Here is a 22,141-nt window from a genome sequence, read left to right as displayed (position 1 = left end):
TAGAGGAGAGGGAGAATCCGAAGGTAATGCGGAAAGATGAGATAATTGTTTTATTGGCCCAGAAGAGGCAGGCAGGGGTGGTATCACGATCATAAATGAATGAATAAGCTTTGCCAAAGCAGAGACTTTTCTTTCCCTGAGGCCAGACTGCAGGACTTGGAATGGTTGAAGATACATATTAGAGGTGGAGGAGAAAGAAATTGTGTTTCTTGTTTAATAGTCAGGTTTATCTGTTGAGCTGTGTCTGGTATATTGCTGGTTACTCAAACCTGAGAAGCCTGACGATGAGTGAGGGTGTGAGTAGTTTAAGGATGGATGAGGTGGGTGACAAAGGACAGACAATAAGAGAGGGAGAAAGCCAAGTGGATGTGACCAGTCTTTCAGGATGTTTGGATGAAAGCAGCTAAAGACATGCCAAGCGTCCCTGAGGACCCAGCTTGGTAAAGAAATAGGAAAGATACCTGGCTATACTCTCTTGCTCTTGCATTCTCAGTGTGCCATTGAGTATATGGGAAGGAGACATCCCCAAATTTTCTCCACTTGTCCTTTCAGAAGCAGCTCAACCCAATTTCTATTAGTTTTTGCATTGACTCTGCTCAACACGTAGCGTATCCGTCATTATCTCTTTCCTGTGCAGAACTCTAGTCATCACTTTATTGACCACCCCCCCCCCGAGAAGCGTCATCCATTCATTCTTTTTCTGCTTCCCCATCTCCTAGAATGTGATGCCTCTCTCAGCGGGATTATTCAAGAGCGAGCACAAAAACCCCGTGCCGCAGTGTCCCCCTCGCCTCCACGTGCAGTTCCTCTCACACGTCCTCTGGAGCAGAATGCCCAACCAGTTCTTGAAGGTAGACGTGTCTCGAATAAGTGAACGCCAAGGCTGGCTGGTGCAGTGTGTGGAACCTCTGCAGTTCATGTCTCTCCATATCCCAGAGGAGAACAGGTCAGGCCTGAGCGTCCTTTACTGTCTGATGGGGACCCATCAAATTAGATGCCTACCCCAGGGTTCAGGGGTGGTGCTGGGGAAACAAAACGGGGTTTAAAAAATACTGATTTCTTGGGGCCATGCAGACGTTATTTTGTACATCCTAAGTTTAAGTCTGTGTCTCAACTCCTTGGTTACTGAAACAGAATTATTACAGGTGAAGAGGTGATTTGAGAGTGTATGATCTCTTTCCTCATTCTTGTTTTGCTTATGAGAATAACAGTAAGTAAAAATTCAGACAAGTACAGCTGCCATCTGACTTAAGGCGGCCGTGTAAGAGAGTATCACAGAACTGTAAGACAGTCAAGAGGGAATCAGAAAAATCACTTAGTTCAGTCCTTTGTTTGACAGATGGGAAAAACTGAGACCAAGAGATGTCGATGAAAGAGCATTGTGAAAATACCTTGAGGGCTTTGGAAACAAGTTTATACGCGTTCTAGACAGTCATAGTAATAATATGAAGTACACTTAATGTTCAGAGGTGGCTTTGTTTATGAGTTTTAGTCTTTCCATGTGAGAGCCAATTAAATTGCAGAGATTTCATTTTAGCAACCTCATTATCAATAAGTTTGGGACCAAGATTTCCCTCCCAAAATATCATTAAAAAGTTAAGTCACAAACTGAGTGAAAACATTTCACGAAAACAATGCAAAGACACACATATTTGTTATTTTTCTTATATTTTAAAACTCTACTCTTAAAAAGCTGTAGGAGCTATGTTCATTTTTATATATTTAGACATGCTTGGCACTTTTATTTTCTTTTAATACCTTTAAAATTTAACCTGTGTTTTGGAAAACAATTGGTCCGTTCCTCAACAAGTTAAGTACAGAGTTACCATAAGAGCCTTCAATTCCACACCTAGGTATATACCCTAGGGAAGTGAAAACATGTCCACACAAAAACTTGTACACGAATTTCAGAGCAGCATTATTCACAGTAGCCAAAAAGTGGGAACAACCCAAATGCCCACCAACTGATTCGTGGATAAATAAAGTGTGGTGAATACATACTGTAAATCTATTTGGCAATACAAAGGAATGAAGTACTTAAATGTGCTACAAAACGGATGAAGCTTTAAAACATTATACTAAGTTTTTAACTAGTTACACTACTACCACACGTTATAGGATTCCATTTACAGGAAAAGTCCGTAATAGGCAAATCTTTAGGGAGAGAAAGTAGAATAATGTTTACTTAGGGGAGGCAGGGGCAGTGGACCTGAGGAGTGACTGCCACTGGGTACTACTGGGTTTCTTGTGGGGTGAGGAAAACGTTCTAAGCTTAGATTATGGTCATGGTTGCCCAGTTCCATTAATATACTAAAGCCATTGAATTATTTATTGTAAATAGGTAAGTTGTATAGTATGTAAATGATATCTCAATAAAGCTGTTTCCAAACAGAAGAAATCCAAAGAAAAAAATCTGGCCAGGTGAATTTTTTTTAATCCATTAGTATTTATTTGTATATTTTTAGGTGAAATAATTAGATATAGCATTCATAATGCACCCTTTAGAGGATTCAATTTAATTTCATACTTTTTATTTTATGTGAGAAAAGTTTTATTGGAATATTGCATCTAATGTTTTAAAAAAATTACTCTGCAACCAAAAGAAACATCACATTTGGGAACGAATTTTTCTTTATAAGGGAAAATATTCTCTCTCTATTAAGCAGAGAGTTTTAAGGTTGTGATTTAATATGTTGGCATGTCATAGAAACCCAACATACACTCCTGCCATAGTAATGTATCATTTATGTTAATTACCTGTGATAAGTTATATGCAGATGAATGGATAATTTGAATTCTTACTATAGGCCGTAAAGAATTTGAGTCAATTTCCCAAAATATATGAAATGCAAATTTGTAAAAAAAAAAAAAAAAAAAGTGTCATTGGAATCAGGTTGCAGAGAAGGTAAGGATAGGAAAATAACAAAGCCAGGACTGGTCCACAGTCATTCACATCACACCATCATATGGTTGCACATTGGTTTCACGCTTCGTAGAAGCCAAAGAAAAATCAGATGTGTTTCAAAATTCAGATTCCAAAATGGAAATGCCGACTAGTATTCAAGTAGAATCTGTTCCTCATGCCCCAATAATATGACAATTAACTAATATTTTAAAAATTGAATGGTAGTAGTTGTATGTCAGTCCTCTGTTTCTTTCATGAGATATCTCACTCATAGCTCATAATTTAATTTACTTATTTTTGGGGTTGTTTCCCTCTTTAACTAGGCAGTAAGCTCCCTTAGGGCAGGAATCTTGTCTGTATTGTTCACCGTCATTTCACCAGTGCGCAGTGATCAGTACATAATAGGTACTCTGTAATATTTGAGGAATAAAAGAATGATATTGAGTCATGAAGGAAATTTCTCCCCTGGAGACTTTAAAGACTATAATGAGTTGTATTAGTCAGATTTTACTGTAATGGCAACCCCCAAAATTTCGGTGGCTTGCAAAGAAACCTGTATTTCTTGCTCGTGTTACATGAGGTCGTGGGTCCACTGCAGCTCTGCTCCAGGCTGGGGAGATGGTCTGCAGATGTGGTTCATGTGCCTTCTTGCCCAGTTGACGGGGCAGCCCTGATCTGGGACGTATAGCTTCCATGGTCAAGGGTAGATACGAAGGAGGGCTAACAGACCTCTAAGAGTTTTCTTTTCCCTTGTGGCAGATGTTCTATCCAGTTACATTTTATTGACCAAAGCAAGTCAGGTAGTCAAGCCCAAAGTAAGTAGGGTCGATAAGATGACTCCATCTACAGGGAAGAAGGGAGAAGGAGGATATTTACAGACAACAATACAATTTACAGCATGCGCTAAAGATGTGCTAGATGATATATTTGGCGTTGTGCTTATAACAGATAAAACAGTGAGTTATTTCTTTTGCTCTCCTCCAGTTAAAGCCGTTGTTCATTAGTGTATGAATATTGCTACAATGGGTTGGTGTGGAAAGACACACTGAATTAGTTGAGGTATATCCTTTGGTTTGCCTTGACCTAAGTCAGGTTATGAGAAGTAGACTACAGATCCTTCCGATTTCTCCCATTCATTCATTCATTCATTCCACAAACATGTATTAGTGCCCACTGTGTTCCTGGCACTGGATAGAAAAGAGTGAGCAAAACAGACATGACCCTTACCTTAAAAGACTGGTCTGGTAGGGAGGAGGGGTGCTTTATAGGAAAGAACATGGCATCATAAAATGAATCATGGGGGTGAATTGGGAGTGGCAGCAGCAATGTAGATTGTAGAGTCCTTATATGTTGTTTCTAGAAACTGACATTTTGAGATTGATCAGACAGTAGACTGAATTGCGTTCTTCAGTAAGGACCTGGAGTACAGATATTCTGTGTTGCTACAATAAATGGATTTATATATTTTGGCCATCTGCCAGGCTGAGGGGTGGGTAACAGTCTTCTTGGGAGATTGAAGAGCCCAGTTAAGATATGGGAATCCTCCACTACACCGAGGTGGCGGGGGCTTACTCAATTATACCTTTCCAAGAACTAGGTACTAGCCACTGGGCCCAGCAGATGTGTGGTTTCCTGGAAGTCTAGGTGGTACACAGTGTGGGTAGTTATTTGCTAGGCATTTTATAATGCATGAATCTTCTGACTCTGAGAGTCAGAAGGTGGAGTCTGGAATAAGTCTGCCCCATCAAGCCACAGTGGGTTTTAGCAGAATGCCTGTGACCTGAAAAGCACAGGTACAATGGATAGGTGGTGTGGGCAGGATGACAGGGTATCTAAGGATAGTGACAAAGCTTAACAATAAATAATCACAAATAATTATTCAGTACCCATTGTGTGCTAGGCTCGGTGCTGGATGAATGCTAATAACCACAGTATATAATAGCCCCTGTCCTGATGAGCTTATATTACAGTCTCACCAAGGATACATTGCAAGATGAATGAGTGGTTCCCTTGATTTTCAATATATCAAGTTTCTACCTTTAATACTATAGTGTTGCCCATGAACAATCTATGTAATTAAAAGAGTTTAGAAAAATTAGCGCATCTAAAGGAATTATGTGCTCTTAAAATAGATTTTCTTTTAAAAGGAATGACTTGACTTTAGGTACATTCTGGACATATGCTTAAGGTTTAATTACGTTGAAAGGTCATGATGTGTGGTAGAAGCAAAATGATCTGATATAAACTCAGATTCCCAACAGAAACTTCCCTGAGTGAAAATGTCCCTAATAGTGTTTGTTTCATGAGTGGCACATACCTGGTGGAAACAGGGTGGCATTGGCATATGTTTGGGTCTGTGAGGGACGTGTAAGTAGGTAAATTATGTCAAAGGAATTATCCCTCTGTTTACCTACTGACTGGTTACACTCAGAGCTGATCCTAAAGTCAGAGACAGAGCAACATAGCCTAAGGCTAAGTTTTCTGGCTTCTTGAAGCAGGTTAGCCAAATTGGAAAAGGAGATTCAGGATTTTTCAAAGAGTGCTCAAATTCTGAAAGGAGAGGAGTCCCTAGGGTCAGCTTGAGACCCAAATATCTAAAAGAGATGTTCAGAGTCCTGAGGTGATGAAGAATGAAGAAAGCTCCAAGCACTAGTGACTGGAAATTTCCAACATCAAATTCTATCTGGAAGAAAACTTAAAAACATCTAGAACTGATTTTTTTAAATCTGTGCTATCATCAAACATGTCATAGCAAACTAATTTAAAAAATAGTGTCTGTTTCCATAACTTGTGACATCAACGACGTATGTAGATTTCTCCTCTGATGGAGGATCGTTTTCAATGCCCATGTTTCACTTCTCTTGTCTCCAGATCCGTGGACATCCTGGAACTGACAGAGCAGGAAGAACTGCTGAAATTCCACTACCATACTCTCCGGCTCTACTCGGCCGTCTGCGCGCTTGGGAATCACCGGGTGGCCCACGCCTTGTGCAGCCACGTGGACGAACCACAGCTGCTCTACGCCATCGAGAACAAGTACATGCCCGGCTTGCTGCGCGCCGGCTACTACGACCTGCTCATTGACATCCACCTCAGCTCCTACGCCACCGCCAGGCTCATGATGAACAGTGAGTTCATCGTCCCCATGACGGAGGAGACGAAGAGCATCACCCTCTTCCCCGACGAGAACAAAAAGCACGGCCTCCCGGGCATCGGCCTCAGCACCTCCCTCCGGCCGCGGATGCAGTTTTCCTCCCCGAGTTTTGTCAGCATTAATAACGAGGGTTACCAGCACAGCCCCGAGTTCCCGCTGGACATCCTGAAGGCCAAGACCATACGGATGCTGACAGAGGCCGTGAAAGAGGGCAGCCTTCACGCCCGGGACCCCGTCGGGGGGACCACTGAGTTCCTGTTCGTCCCTCTCATCAAGCTGTTCTACACCCTGCTCATCATGGGCATCTTCCACAACGAGGACTTGAAGCACATCTTGCAGTTGATTGAGCCCAGCGTGTTCAAGGAAGCTGCCGGTCCCGAGGAGGAGGGCGAGTCGCCAGAGAAGGAGCCCTGCGCCTGCGCGGAAGACTCCAAGCTGGAAGGCGCCGCTGAGGAAGAAAACAAAGGGGGTAAGAGGTCCAAGGAAGGCCTGCTCCAAATGAAACTGCCCGAGCCAGTTAAATTGCAGGTAATCAGAGAAAAAGATCGCAGTGAATTTCACGACCTATTAACACTGACCTTTGTCTCTTTTTCGGTGTGTGTCTGTGTGTGTATTTGTATTCCTGGGTAAAGATAGTTCTTCATAAAATTAACCAACTTCCTGTTATGCCTGGGGACATGCCCGTCTAATTTTCTTGCGTTTGGAATGAAGTTCATGTATTTTCCAATTGAGTCAGTTGACAGATTTTTTTGGGTTTTTGTCAAGGTGGTTTCCTTGGTCAAGTACGTGTCCGCCCGTCATACACGTGTGTGTGTGGCATGTCGCTATTTCTCTGTGTGTCTGTGTGCGTGTGCCTATTTGTGCATGTGCGTGTGTGTATATCTGTCTGAAAGGAGCATAGGTGTCCGCCCGTCATACATGTGTGTGTGTGGCATGTCGCTATTTCTCTGTGTGTCTGTGTGCGTGTGCATATTTGTGCATGTGCGTGTGTGTATGTCTGTCTGAAAGGAGCCTAGGAGGTGGGTTTTTGTCCTGCCAGTGTTACCGAGTCCAAGCTCATATTGCTCGCCGCACTGTCCAGTAAATCGAGAGACGAGGTGTTGGGGCAAGGAATAGTGACTTTATTCAGAAAGCCAGCAGACCAAGAAGATGGGGGACTGGTGTCCCAAAGAACCATCTTGCCTGGATTGGGATGCTGGTTTCTTTTATAGAGCAAAGAGGGAGAGATGTGGAAGTAAAGTTAAAAAAAAAAAAAAAAGGGCAAGAAGTTATTGCAGATATTTCCTGGTTCTGGCCAGATTCAGGAGGGGAGGTGTTAATTTCTTCTTCCTGCAGCCATTCACAGCGGGGGCCTGGTCAGGATATTTCCTGTGAGCTTAAACAGAGGTATTTTAGCTTAATGTTCAGGTATGGGAGGCAGGGTCCCTGGAGACGGACCATTATGTATACTTTAAGCAACATCCCTTTAGTGATCAACTTGTAGCAAAAGCAATAGAATATAAAGGTTAAAGTAAAAGAAACGAATCCAATATGGAGTCACATTTGTTCTTCCCTGTTACATTTCTTCTCCCTCTTATTCATTAGCAGTTTCCTTGCGTCTCCTTGTTTCCGTGGATGCATTTCACCGACATTCTGTTGGAATGCCTGAAATGCAAGGCTTTCAGTGCCTGTTTCCAACCGCACCTCTACCCTTCCAACCTTAGGACGCTTGCTCACCAGTAGGTGTGTCCATTCTCGCACGCAAGATTTTACTTCCTGCCTGTGTTTCTAAAGAATCAAAGACCTTGCCTGTCTTTGTGCTCATCCAGATGTCCCAAGGACCCTTTCCTAACGCCTCTTTGGTTCATTCGCATCGGTTTGTCTCTTGCATCCTTGACACCCTTTTTTTGCTCTTCCTTCCTCAGTCAGCCCTGATCGAGGTCTTCCTCTGAGCCAGGCCCTGGGTGCTGGGTGAAGGAAGCTCACTATCTCTGGGGGAAATATACACTTATTTATATGTATTTCTGTTAGAATATCTTATTGTTCATTGCATTAAATGCTCAGAAAGAAAAGAATGGATTTCTAGAAGAGAGAAAATTTCAACTGGAATACTGTGAGTAAGGTGAGGGAAGGCCTTTCTGAAAGGGTGACTTTTTAGCTGAGGTCAGATATTGAGGAGCGGGAGTTCAGTACTTGTGAAGAAGGAGGGGAAGAGTGTTCTAGAAGCTTTTCACCTGGAGCACGGAGCATGACAAAGGCTCTGACTCGGGAAGAGATCAGACCAGCGTCTGCGGGGAAGGAGGGTGAGATAATAGGCAGAAGGCAGTTCATACAGAGTCTGGCTGTTTGCTAAAACCAGCCATATGGTGGATTTGAATTTTATTCTAATTTCAATTAAAACCTCTGAAGAACTTTAGCAGGATAATTTTATTCTGAAAATCTCAGTAGAGCTCTCTGTGAGGGGAGTAAGAGAGGGTGGTCATCCAGAGCCCACCTAGTAGGACGCTGTCATGCTGGTTCAGACCCGAAGGGGACAGTGCTTACGCTGGGGTGGGACAAAGCCAAAGCGGATGGAGAGAGGGACATAGACGCTAGGGCTGTCTCAGAACTGGCATTGACAGAAACGGCCATGCTGTGGATGGTGATAGACAGGGTTTTAAAGTCCTCTTTAACACTGCTGTGTATTTATATCACAATTGGTATAAAGTGTATTTAAATGTTTCCCTACACTTGGGCAGAACATTCTCTGGAAGGCATGTTTCTACTGATGTGCTGTTATCAGTTAAAAATCCTTTGGGCTTCTGGTAAAAGAATACCCAGCTGACCATTTAATGAATAAGCAATAAAACCACTTAGTTAACTTAAAGTCTGGAGGTAGACAGTCGTAGAATGAATGTCGTAGCTCAGTGGTGTCGTCAGGAACCCAGACCTTACTATCGTCCTGCAATCCTCAGTTTATGGTTTTTATCCTAAAGTGTGTCACCTCCTTCTTCCTCCAGTGATCGTGTCATTAGCCAGTTTTTTTGAAAAGAGGATATTCTAGCCTGTTATTAATGGTGAAAAATCTTTCCCAGAAGACCCCTTGCAAACTTCTCTTCATTATCTCATTTGCCTCTAGAGGAGGCTGGGACAGTAACTGTTCATCAGAGGGACATCAGAGGGTATTTGCCATTTGGGCTTAGACGAATTCTGTTTCGTCCCCTGGGACCGAGCGCATTGCTATCTACATAAAATCAGGATTCTGTTAATAAAGGAGAAGAGTTGACAACTAAGCGTGTCTGCCACAAATTTTGATTTGATATACATTAACTAAGTTGCAGAAATTAAATTTGGTGTCTTTTTAATCGTCTCTTTAGATGTGTCTGCTACTTCAGTACCTCTGTGACTGCCAAGTCCGGCACCGGATAGAAGCCATTGTGGCCTTTTCAGATGACTTTGTAGCCAAGCTCCAAGACAATCAACGATTCCGCTATAACGAAGTTATGCAAGCCTTAAACATGTCGGCTGCACTCACAGCCAGGAAGACAAAGGAATTCAGATCACCGCCTCAAGAGCAGGTATGAGAATGAACTGAAAGGTCTTCCTTTTACTTTGGGTTTTAGTTCATTCAGGTTCCACACGTTGCAAAATGATACCAGAAGTTGCGAGTGTATTTTTCTCCTGTTCTCTTTAAACTGGCTACGTTCGTTGAGTCAGTATTCATAGGTCTCACCAAAATTACCTACTTATTTGGTCTCACCGAAATTACCTACTTATTTGGTCTCACCAAAATTATCTAATTATCTGTTAGTTTAAACAGATGAGAGACTTATTAAAAGGTATCAGGTGTATTATGGACTCTGTGGAAACCACTGTGCCAGATTCTGAAGTTCTTCAAATAGGAATAATATCCAAGCACAGGTGGGTCTTCGTTGGCTGGCACAGCACCGCCCCAGCTAATAGGCACCCTTGACTCCTAGGACTTAATACTTTTCATTTTGTGTCTCCTAGAAGAACCCAGTGTCACTGCCACCAATCTTGCAGGAATAGTGATCACCTCTTTGTGGTTCTTCCTCTGGTTGCTCACCTCCAAACCCAGGTCTCCCTTGGGTGCAGCAAAACCGAGAGCCTATGCCTAAACCCAAGAATGAGCTAGTCTAGGACTGTGCATTTTTCTGGCGTCCACCTCAGGATGGGTCTCGTAGTGTGAGATATTACCAAAATGTAGCTATGGTGGTCACAAGGTATAACTGACAGATCGCGTCTTCAATATCTTACCTTGCTGTTTCCCTCTATGTCCAAGATACCTCTGAATGAAAATGTTTAGGGACTAATTGCAGAATTTATCTTTTTCTCACCAGAATGTAATTTCTTTGAGGGAAGGGACATGGAATCTTGTTTATTGCTGTAAACAACATTTACTGAGGCAGAGAACAAGTCCAACCTCTCCCAGAGTAATTCCATTTGTTAAACTACTATTGGGAGACTTGTGCTTCTGGAAAGATGGAGTACATGTGCCTTTCCCTATTCTTCCTTCTAAGTACAACTGTAACCCTGGACATTACATAAAAGACAACATAAGAAGACTCTGAAAGATAGAAGAAAGAGTGGCTACGGAAGTTGGGAGCTGAGGAATGACGTGGTGGTGAGTTCCCTGGGTTTTCTTTTTGCCTCACCTATCCCAGACTTGGAGCTAAAGAAGCCGGCAACCCAGAAACGCCAGCGGGCATAGACAAGAAAAGCCCCAACAAGTGCCTTCTCTGTCTAGCCAAAGGACCAGAAAAACTGTCTGTTTTTTCTAGCAAGACAGAAAACTTTTAGGTAATGACCATGCTACTCCAGCCAAACACCACAGTAAACCCTGTGCCCCACCCCCTACCCAAACCAGCAGACACTGAGTGGAGAGCTTAGACTTCCATTCTCACCAGGCTGTACACAGGTGCTCCAGCTGGGACTGTGGGGAGCTGGGACTTTATCCCCGCTGAGTGGTAATGACACCTACCCCTTCCTGAGTGTCAGTAGAGGCCAGGGAGGGAGATATACCAAGGCACTCTTACCCTTTCCAGCCAGGGTTGTGTGACTTCAGGTCCACTGGGGACCTGGATCTCCCAGCCTCACACAGCAGAAACAAGGTCCCCTCTCTCCTTCACGGAGGTCAAGTGGAGAAATGAACTTTCCACTCCACCTGGCAGTAATGAGGCACCCCAGCCCTTCTCCTGCTGGATAGTGTCAGAAGAAGCCAGAAGTTTAAATTAAAGAACCAAAGTCTCATAACATAATACCAGAAGTGTCCAGGTTTCAATTAAAAGTCACTCATCACACCAAGAACCAGCAAAAACTTGAATGAAAAATGGCAATCAATAGATACAAACTCCGAGATGACAAAACTAAAAAAAGAAGGTTGCAGCAAAAAAAAAAAATAGAAGATGCAAAGAAGAGCCAAATGGAAATTTTAGAGGTGAAAAATACAGTATCTGAATTTTTATAAACCTTCAATGGATGGACTTAACAGCAGAATGGAGGAAAAAGAGAAAAGAATCATTGAACTGAAGGGAGAACAACAGAAATTACCTAGCCTGAAAAACCAGAAAATAGAGTGAAAAAAGAAAGAGAGCTTCAGGGACGAGTGCAAATATAGCAAAAGGTCTCACATTTGTGGCATTAGATTTCCAGAGGGATAAGAGAAAGAGAGTGAACTGAAAAAATACTTGAAAAATTAATAGTTGAAAACTTTTCAAATTTGGCAAAAGGTACAAAGATAAGAGATTCAAGAAACTGAGTAAATCCCAAACGAGATACCCACCAAATCTAAACCAAGACATATCATTGTCTTTAGTTTTCAGAAGTTTGACTAAGAAAAATCTTGAAAGCCCTGAGAAACAAATGACACTCATAGGGGAAAGACAATTCAAATGACAGCGGATTTCTCATCAGAAAATATGGAGGACAGAAGGAAGTGGCACAGCATTTTTCAAGTGCTGAAAGCAAAGATCTGTCAACCAGAATTCTATATGCAGTGAAAATATCCTTCAGGAAGAAGGGGAAATCAAGACTTTCTCAAATGAAGGAAAACTACCAGAATTTGATTACTCTGAAAGAATGCCTTCTTTAAACAGAAGGGAAATGATGAAAGAAGAAAATGTGAAAAATCAGGAAGGAAGACAAAACAACACAAGGTGTTAAGGATAAATACAATTTCCTTCTCCTCCTGAGTCTTCTAAATTGTTTGATGGACAAAGCAAAAATGATAACTGTCTGATGTGTTCTAAGTGTATGCATAAGAGATATCTAAGGCAATTATATTTTCAGTGGAGAGAATAAGGGACATAAAGGAAGATAAGGTTTCTATACTTCATTTAAACTGGTAAAGTATTGATACCAGTAGACTGAGATAAATTATGTATATATTAATATAATATCCAGTGCAACCACTAAAAATGCTATGCCAAGAGATACACTAAAAAATACCAAGGATAATTCAAAATGGGATCCTAAAAATAGTTCAAGGAACTCAAAGCATGTTGGGAAAAATAAATCAGAGAGAACAAACAGAAACATATCAGTAAATTCATGAATATAAATAATCTAAATACACCAAGTAAAAGACAGAGATTGACAGAGTGAATTTTAAAAACTTGGCCTAACTACATGCTGTCTACAAGAAACTCACTTAAAATATAATTAATATAGATATGTTTAAAGTAAAGGGATGAAAAAAGGTATGTCATGAAAAATTAATCAAAAGAAGGTAAGAGCAAAGAAAATTATCATAGACTGACAGGAACATTACAAAAGGATAAAAGATCAATCCACCAGGAAGACAAATGTGTATGCACTAAACAAAAGAACTGCAAAATATGTGAAGTCAACACAGATAGAACTGAAAGGAGAAATAGACAAATACACAATTTTAGTTGGAGACTTCAACACCCCTCACTCAATATTTGAAGGAAAAGCTAGATGGAAAATCAGCAAGAATGTAGGAGAATACAACAGTGTCATCAACTAGCAGGATTTTTGGAAATTTGTGGAACACTCCACCCAATAACAGAACACACATTTTTTTTTCAAGTGCCCATGAAACATTTGCAAAGATGGACTGTATCCTGAGCCATGAAACAACCTCAACAAATGTAAAAGAATTGAATTTTTTTATACAGAATGTTTTTTTGACCACAGTGGAGTCAAATTAGAAATCAGAAACAGAAAGGTAACAGGCAAATCTCTAAACACTTGGAAACTAAACAACACACTTCTAAATAATCCATAGTTTGAGAATCAAGTCTCAAGAGAAATTAAAAACTACATTGAACTGAAAGAAAATGAAAATATCACATATCAAAATTTGTGGAAACAACCAAAACTGAAATTTATTGCATTAAATACTTAACATTTAAAAAGAGAAAAACACTCAAAGCAATAATCTAAATTGCCATCACAAGAATTTAGAAGAAGAGCAACATAAACCCAAAACAAGTAATACAGAACAGATGAGAAATGAATGCAAACTGAAAACAGGACAGTTACAAAAATCAGTGAATCCAAAAGCTGGTTATTTAAAAATATTTGTAAAGTCAATAAAACTCTAGAGAGACTGACAAAGGAAGAAAGAGAAGATACAAATTATCAAATCAGGAATGAAATAAGATATTACTACAGACCCTACGGTTGTCAAAAGGATCATGTGGGAATACATATATGCATACTGTATGATTCTATTTATATAACGTTCTTGAAATGCCAATAGTATAGAAACGGAGAACAGATTAGTGGTTGACAGGAATTAGGGATGAAGAGCAAGCAAGATGGAAGTGGGTGTGGTTATAAAAGGGTAACAGGAGGGATCCTGAAATGATGGAATTGTTCCCTCTTTTGACTCTATCAGTGTAAGTGTCCTGGTTGTGATTCTGTACTACTGTTTTGAAAGATGTCACCGTAGGGGGTAACAGGGTAAAGGGTACACAGGATCTCTTTGTATTATTTCTTAAAATAGCATGTGAATCTACAATTTTCTCAAAATAATAGTTTAACAAAAAATTCAAATACAAAGCTCTAAAAAGAAAACTTACAATTGTTTCCTAAAGGAAAATTATGGAACAGACTTTTCTTCATTTATGAATTTAATACTATTCTTCATTTATGAATTTGATGCTATTGTATCTAAAACTAAAACAAATGGAAGAAAGTTTCTCGCAGTTTGTTTAATTGAACCATTAATGTTAGAAAAAAGCATAGTTATAAAGCATATATATAAAGCATATATATAAAAAAGTTATTATATTACTCTTCAATTATGTTTGGTTTTCCTTCTTTACTGTATCCTTCTAAAAATAGTTCTTGAAAATATTCAATAAAGCATGGAAATTAACTGGAAAAAAAAGAAAATTTAGGAGAAGCATAATAAAAAATTTTAAAACCAACATTTAGATCTTGATTGAAGAACGCCAAGTATACAAAGGGCTAACATTGTGGAATTGAGAAAGAGAAAGCAAAAGACATAACTATTTTTCAGCATGCTAAGATTTGAATGATTTATTTGTGGTGTTTGTTGGATTGAGTGATAATGATTTTTTGTCTGTTGGGCAACTATCTATGAATACTGAAAAACAGATTTTGAACATCTTTGGTTTTTATGATCTTCTTTGCTGTGCCATTCCTGAATTCACTTTTCTTTTACTCTAGTTCTTCCTCTTTTGTTTTTCCAAACTTTCAGATCAATATGCTTCTCAATTTTAAGGATGACAAAAGCGAATGTCCCTGTCCCGAAGAAATCCAAGACAAACTCTTGGATTTTCATGAAGATTTGATGACACATTGTGGTAAGGTCTTCTTGACCTACAACTCTTATTAAATGTATATTTTAGTACACATATACTGGTACAAAAGTAAGTATGTATGTAAATACGTTAAAAAATGTACACGGTGCCTGTTAGGAGTTCATATAAGAATATTTGTTATGGCAAAATGGTTAACTAACCCCCATGTGGGAAGTCATGAGGGGTACAGAGATCAGAAAGGCATTAAGACCAAGCAGGCCATGACCAAAATTCTTTCTCTATTTTCCCTCCTTCCCTCAGTGGCCTGGGGAATGGGGACATGTAATCAGGTGCTTTTGGCAGAGAGGGGAGTGTTAAGTTAATTTAGTCTCAAGAAATTTGATCACAAACAGTTGTATTTAAACTGGTTGAGGGGCCACTTTTTAGGACTGGCCTAGGAAATCTGGCACATATCTTTTGAAATTAATTAAGACCTAAGGAACTCCTGCGTTAAATTATATGTCAGTAGCCCAGATCTATTAAGGGGATTCTCCCTTATTTTTATTCTAAGAACTTTTAAAATGGAATTGATTGGCTGTTCTGAATGTGTGGTTCTTTCTCCCTTTATGCTGTGGTGTGGATAAGTCTGCGTCTGCGTCTCTGTGAAAGAAAACGAATTAGCCATTTCTTAAGTGGTATATATATAGCGCCAGTGATATTATTTTCATTTTATCTTAATGAAGAGAGTAAAAGTATATTAATTCAGCTTATGAATGAAGAACCACTGAATGACTGCCAGAAGGTTATACTATAAATACACACACACACACACATTTCTATATATACTGTAAATAAAGGAGTGCTCTAAAATGGTAGATTTATTGCTTCAGACATAAAGTATTCCTTAGTTTAGGATATCTAATGATATCTGCTCCCTCTGTCTCTCGACTTATTAAAATATCACTGATATTTTTGGAAGCAAGTAAGGAAGATAAAAGACTAGGGAGGTTTTTAGGCAGGGCAGAACCATAGGTCTAAATGGTGCCCAAGGTCAAGAGATGCCTTAGGGTTAGCCCAAGTAGCACAATTGATTTTGACTCCTAAGGGAGTCTTTTCCCCTCTCTGCTTGGTTTTATATTTTGTACTGGCTGCTGATAGCTCTGATATCACAAGAACAGGGGAAAAAGAGAAAGAAGGAAGAGAGAGCAATGAGTGACTCTTACCTATGAGTGCTAGTGGGCAAGATTGCTTAACTCAGTGTCATCAGCTGTTTCAGACACGGCAGCATTGCTTTAAGCTATGAATGGAAAAACTTGTAAAACCTGAAAATTATTTATCCTAAATGTTTTTTTAATATTATTTTTTCTTTTCTTCTTTCTCTTTGTTTTCTTCCTACTAGGAATTGAGCTGGATGAAGATGGGTCTCTGGATGGAAACAGTGATTTAACAATTAGAGGACGCCTGCTGTCCTTGGTAGAAAAGGTGACATACCTAAAGAAGAAGCAAGCTGAAAAGCCCGTTGAGAGTGACTCCAAGAAGTCATGTAAGTTATGCAAGGGCACTGCCAAAATGACTCAACTACGGCATTTACTCATCACTTAAATATTATACTAGATGAACCAGTGAGAAAATTGAGTTTGCAGCTTCCAAGAATCAGATTCTTAAGTAGATGCCTGTAGCCGCCAGAAGTAGACGGCAGCATCAGGCCATACTTGTAGGAACAGACTGAGAGATGGCAGCTTTGAAAGGGTGGATGGGCTCCCTAGAGAAGTAAACATTTAGGGATTGGATCAGTCTTATCAAGAGAAAGTAATAAAGCAGGTAATTTAGCCTTCATATCTAAATATTATGCTATTGACTTTCAAATATTCTTGCATCAAGTTAAACCTTTTCTTAAAGGTTAAATAGATATTGTCTGTAACTATATTTTGGTTCTGAAATATTTCCTAAAATCTTATGCATTTCTGATTCATCCATATGATATTTAACTGAAAAGTCACAGCTGATACTCTGTGAAACCAAATAAGCACGCTGAGGCAATCGGTCTTTGAGACACTGCACGCTCATCCAAAAGGGTTTCATGAAGTAGGTCTGTGAGATCCGCTGACTTACTGTCTCACTGCTGAGACTCCATTCATTTAAGATGCAGTGTTGGTTTATTCATGGCTTTTATGGAAAGAAAAAAAAAAAAACTCATGAAAATTTTGTGTTTTTTTCACACTAACTTACAAGGGAAATCTTTTATCCATACAATTACTTCTAAATTTATTCTTCAGTATCACAACCAAATTTGAGCCAGATCTTCAAAATCAGAGTTCAAAGTTTCTTGCGAATCACTTTTTATTATTATCAATTTTGACCTATTAAAACTGACAACATGGTTTTGAGATACGTGGAAGTATACTGGCATTTTATCTAAATTTTGTATTTGGTTAAAATTGGTAGTTTTTTTTTTTTTTTTTTTAGTGTATAGATTAAAACAGGTTAAATAGCTTCTTTTGGAAATCAGACAGTGTATTGATGATAGGAACTAAGTACCTATGTATGAATTAATCACATCAACCCTACTTAGCTTTGATAATTTTAGTATATATTTTAAGAGGTTTGGAAGTTCTGTTGCTTTTAAGTGTGCTTTATTGCTTGTCACATTGCAAGTAATCTTCTATGTATGGGGTAACTTTTCAACTTAATACAGTTTCACAATCAAATCCTTTTGAAGACATTTTAAGTGACAATTAGGGATACAAATTGAAGTAGAAATATAATTTCATGAGGTTGCTACTACAAAGGACTCAAATGAGGAGACAGTTGGATAAAAGGAAAGCTCCTTGAATGCCCATGGTTGACCTTTATAAGGACATATGATGTCAGATCTTCTGGGAGGCAAAGAATGGAACAAAGAAAATAAAAGTAATAGGACCACTCGTTGGTTGCCCTATGGATTGCCAATAGCAGTTTTGAAAAAGGGGCTACAATTTTGAAACAGCTTAAATGCCTTCGTTTTAAGAATAGTTTTTAAAGAAAATATTGTGTATTTTTATCCTTGCATTTCTGTAACTCATCGATATTGACATATTGACGTTGAAAAATATTTAAATGAAGTTTATTTTTTTCAAAAAATATATTTTTGAAATTCTGGCACAAATATTGATACCGGTTTGGCCTATCTGAGATATGCATTTGAAATGCCCATCTAATGTGTCTTACTATTCTCCTTTTTTAAGAAGTATCCATAATTACTTTGCAGCCACTCTTCAGCAGCTGATTTCTGAGACCATGGTCCGATGGGCTCAAGAGTCTGTAATTGAAGACCCTGAGTTGGTGAGGGCCATGTTTGTGTTGCTCCATCGACAGTATGATGGCATTGGGGGTCTGGTCCGGGCTCTGCCAAAGACCTACACTATAAATGGTATTTCCGTGGAGGATACCATCAACCTGCTGGCATCTCTTGGTCAGATTCGTTCTCTGCTGAGTGTGAGAATGGGCAAAGAAGAAGAGAAACTTATGATTCGTGGATTAGGGTAAGTTATTTAACTATTACGACCTTTGTCTTATAAATGTCTTCTTTCTAGTTGTTTATCCCAATAGTAGTACAGTAGGTGCATTAGTATAAATACACTGTCTAGATTTTATGATCATTAAATTAGATTGTCATTTTGGTAGAGATTATGTTTTAAAGCTAAATAGGAAAATTGCTCAATAACAAAACATGACTAATTTTACAGCTAGATGCTAAGGTGGCTATGATATACAACAAATATCTTAGATTTTATTTTTATTAATTTCTCAGTAATGTACAATCACATATAAAAAATACAGATTAATAAAAACACAATAAAATCCACAGGGGGACAATCACGAGCAGGAAATAACAAGGAGGTTTGCCTATGTCTACTGGGCCTTGAGCAAAGAATGGGGGATAAAACAACTGTTCTTAGAATTCAACATCATAGGTTGTACTTTATGTGGATTTCAGGGTTAACATTTTTTTATTGAGTTATAGTTGATTTGCAATGTTGTGTTAGTTTTTGGTGTACAGCAAAGTGATTCAATTTTTATATATATATATATATATATTCTTTTTCATATTATTTTCCATTGTGGTTTATTATAGGATATTGAATATAGTTCCCTGTGACATACAATAGAACCTTGTTGTTTATCCATTCTATATATAATAGTTTGTATACGCTAGTCTTAAATAGGGTTAACATTTATACCTCATATGTAGTCTAAGGATCCCCAAGCTGAGAAATTAACATATAATTTGGCCCGGAAGTGTGCTTTCTCAACTCAATTCACTGTGAATTCTTGCCGGAAAAACCTACATACTACTAAAGATTAGCCCACAATCAAAACTTGCAAAACACCCAAGGAAACAATCCACCATAGGCAAGGGTCTGCGGATACACAAAGAGTGGAGTTAGAACACCTCCCCCAAGAATTTCAGATCATAGAATGCCAGAAAGAGAACGTAAAGTTACTGTATTTAAAATGTTTAAAAATAAGAAAGAATAAATAAAATCTCCAAAAATAAGACACACAAAAGGTCCATGAAGATTTGAAAAATATCCAAATAGAAGTTCTAGAAATGAAAAATACAATAATTGAAATTAAGAGTAGTGATTAATAAAAGTATAGATAAATAAAGCTGAAGAGAATTAATAAATTGAATCATAGATCTGAGGAAATTAGTAATGTAACACTGAAAGATAGAGAAGTTAAGAGACATAGGGGATAGTATAAGGAGGTCCAGCATATGCTGAATAGGAGTTATAGAAAAGACAGAATAGATGAGCTATATATAGAATGGGAACTTTGAAGAGCTATTGGCTTGAGTTTTTCAGAATTGGTGAAAAATATGAATTCACAGATTCCTAGAGTACAAATCGTTCCACATCCACAGCTGGATAGACTATAGTGAAACAGCATAAAACCAGTGATAAATAGAATATTTTGAAAGCAAATAGAAAAAGCCAGGACACTTGAAAAGAAACAATATTTAGAATTCTCAGTTGTAAAACTAGAGATCATAACTCAATGAAATATCACAAAGTTCCAACAGAAAATAGCCATCAATTTACAATGTGTTACTCAACTAAGATTTCACCATCGTGAGCTTGTGCTTCATGTGGATTTGGATATTGGAGTTTATATTCCATATTCAAGAGTGAGGGCAAAACAAAGATATTTCAGAATGTTTACTTAAAGTCCCTCATTGAAAGACCTTCTAAAGGCTGTATATTCTGGAAAAGAAAATGGAATTCAGAAGAATGGGAGGTAATCAATTTCAGAGAGTATATTACTGGCGCATATATACATATATCTAAGCAATCATTAACAAGCTTGCATGATTTGGGGATAAGAAAATATGAGAGAATTAAAATACCAGAGAAAAATAAAAGCTTAAACTGTATGATATTCATAAGAAAAAATACCTAAATGTAAGGATGTAAAAATCTGGAATGTAGAATGTTGAAAAGTGATGTAAAAGACAAATATTTAGCACCCCCAACCAAGAAAAAGCTAATCTGGTTCTATAAATAACAGATAAAAGAGGAGATAATGATAACTAGTGACACAGGTAAAATAAAACACAAATAATAAAAAGGATTAAAAAAACTCAGTGTTAGCTCTTTGAAAAACAACTAAGGAAATAGAATAACCGATGTTTTCTTTGGCTAGAAAAATAATTCTGAGGGGAAACAAAAGTATGGAAAGACTCAGATTATGTGATATTTATGTACATTTTAAGTTCAGAACACCATACTATATATTTCCTGTGAGACTATTAAGTATTTGAAATCATAAAACTGGGAGGTTATATTCCAAAAATCATTATAGTGATTGCACACTAAAGATCAGTGTACTAATGGGACAAAGAGGGAAAACAGAAAAACCTAAACAACACAAGCTAATGTTATGTTCTTTATTTATAAATGTCTGTGCCTGAGCCTTTTTTTTGGAATATTAGTACTTAAATCTAACCTGAGGGGGCCTCTCCTGAGAAGCGATCTTAATTAAATGAGAAAGAAAGCCTTCCAGGAAATGGAGAGCACTTTCTTTCTTAAATGACCATGTAACAAGTAAGATGTACCATTAACATATAAATCACTCAGTAGGGATAAAACTCAAAATGATTATGAAACAAGATAAAATGTTACTTTCTTGTGGTATTAGAAAGATCCTAAAATGACACATTTAATAAGTGACAACCTGCCTACTGGTGGTAGAATTAAAAATCCATTTAATTTACCTGGAACTAAAGGCAAATGAGATTTTTCAATTAGATACCTTCCAAAGTTAGGTCATGCAAAAGGATTTGAATTAACAGGAGAACAGATCTCATGATTACATCTGTGGTTTGAGAGTTGAAGGTTCTCTTTTTTTTTTTTTTTTTTTTTTAACCTGATTAAGTTCTAAGAGCAGAAATTTTAGAGCTACATTCATTCATTCATTCATTCATTTATTTTTGGCTGTGTTGTGTCTTCGTTTCTGTGCGAGGGCTTTCTCCAGTTGCGGCAAGCGGGGGCCACTCTTCATCGCGGTGCGCGGGCCTCTCACTGTCGCGGCCTCTCTTGTTGCGGAGCACAGGCTCCAGACGCGCAGGCTCAGTAATTGTGGCTCACGGGCCTAGTTGCTCCGCGGCATGTGGGATCCTCCCAGACCAGGGCTCAAACCCGTGTCCCCTGCATCGGCAGGCAGACCCTCAACCACTGCACCACCAGGGAAGCCCTGAAGGTTCTCTTGATAAATGTGCTGCTATCTGATGTGAAGGAAAGGATGTCTTTCTTTACCTTATTCGTTCTTGCATTAAATAGATCAGACCTGTATGAGCCCTGGGCCCCCAAGTCATTTTTCTGAGTTGTGCTACCTAAAAACTGTCTTCATTAGCACAAACCTAAACAAAGCTAAATTAAAAGTGAAGAACTAAAACAAAAAAAAAAAAAGAAAGAAAGAAAAGAATCACAGTATTCCACTTTCTTGATGTAGCAAGAATAACTAAAAGTTAGCATATGACTAAATGAATAGATGAGTGACTCAATTAAGGTAACCCGATTCAAAGGGAAAGTTTCAGGTTTCTCGTTGATTGTGCATTATTTTCTTGCTCTGGCTCCAACAAGAAAGTGTTTTATAGAAAAGACTCTTGCATGATTTGCTATATGTTAAAATAAAAATCAACAGAGCTATTTATTTGCAAGGACTGCTAAACATTAAGATCTTTAAAAGTACCTTTACATAAGTATTGTAATAATGTGTAATGCAATAATAATAATACAAAACATTCTAGGTATCGTCTGCTGCTGTTTCTTTAAATTAAATGTCCCTTTTAATGAGTTGGATTACTCGTACCTGGACTTCATGTGT

General features: G+C 38.5%; 1 protein-coding gene and 2 long non-coding RNA genes across 9 annotated transcripts in view; 2 read left to right on the top strand and 1 right to left on the bottom strand.

Annotated features, from left to right (window-relative positions):
* Positions 1 to 5,769, bottom strand: part of LOC309643169 — a 241,475-nt gene extending 235,706 nt beyond the window's left edge. Inside the window, exon 1 of the long non-coding RNA XR_014253603.1 lies at positions 2,623 to 5,769. This is a non-coding gene — a long non-coding RNA (uncharacterized lncRNA). The remainder of the gene's footprint in view (positions 1 to 2,622) is intronic.
* Positions 1 to 22,141, top strand: part of RYR2 (ryanodine receptor 2) — a 732,481-nt gene that overhangs the window by 504,718 nt on the left and 205,622 nt on the right. For all 7 annotated transcript variants that reach the window (XM_082425485.1, XM_082425482.1, XM_082425483.1 and 4 more), the window contains 6 exons: positions 720 to 946; positions 5,777 to 6,587; positions 9,395 to 9,595; positions 14,731 to 14,836; positions 16,173 to 16,316; positions 18,021 to 18,294. In XM_082425485.1, coding sequence (XP_082281611.1) covers positions 720 to 946; positions 5,777 to 6,587; positions 9,395 to 9,595; positions 14,731 to 14,836; positions 16,173 to 16,316; positions 18,021 to 18,294 — 1,763 coding nt within the window. The remainder of the gene's footprint in view (positions 1 to 719; positions 947 to 5,776; positions 6,588 to 9,394; positions 9,596 to 14,730; positions 14,837 to 16,172; positions 16,317 to 18,020; positions 18,295 to 22,141) is intronic.
* LOC309643165 lies at positions 18,831 to 21,723 on the top strand. The gene is made up of 2 exons (XR_014253599.1): positions 18,831 to 21,150; positions 21,515 to 21,723. It is a non-coding gene; the product is annotated as an uncharacterized lncRNA (long non-coding RNA).

This window comes from Balaenoptera physalus (assembly GCF_965194825.1).
Source record: "Balaenoptera physalus genome assembly, chromosome: 14".
Taxonomy (NCBI): domain Eukaryota; kingdom Metazoa; phylum Chordata; class Mammalia; order Artiodactyla; family Balaenopteridae; genus Balaenoptera; species Balaenoptera physalus.
The sequence above is the reverse complement of the archived record's forward strand: the minus strand, read 5'-3'. Positions and strand labels throughout refer to the sequence as shown.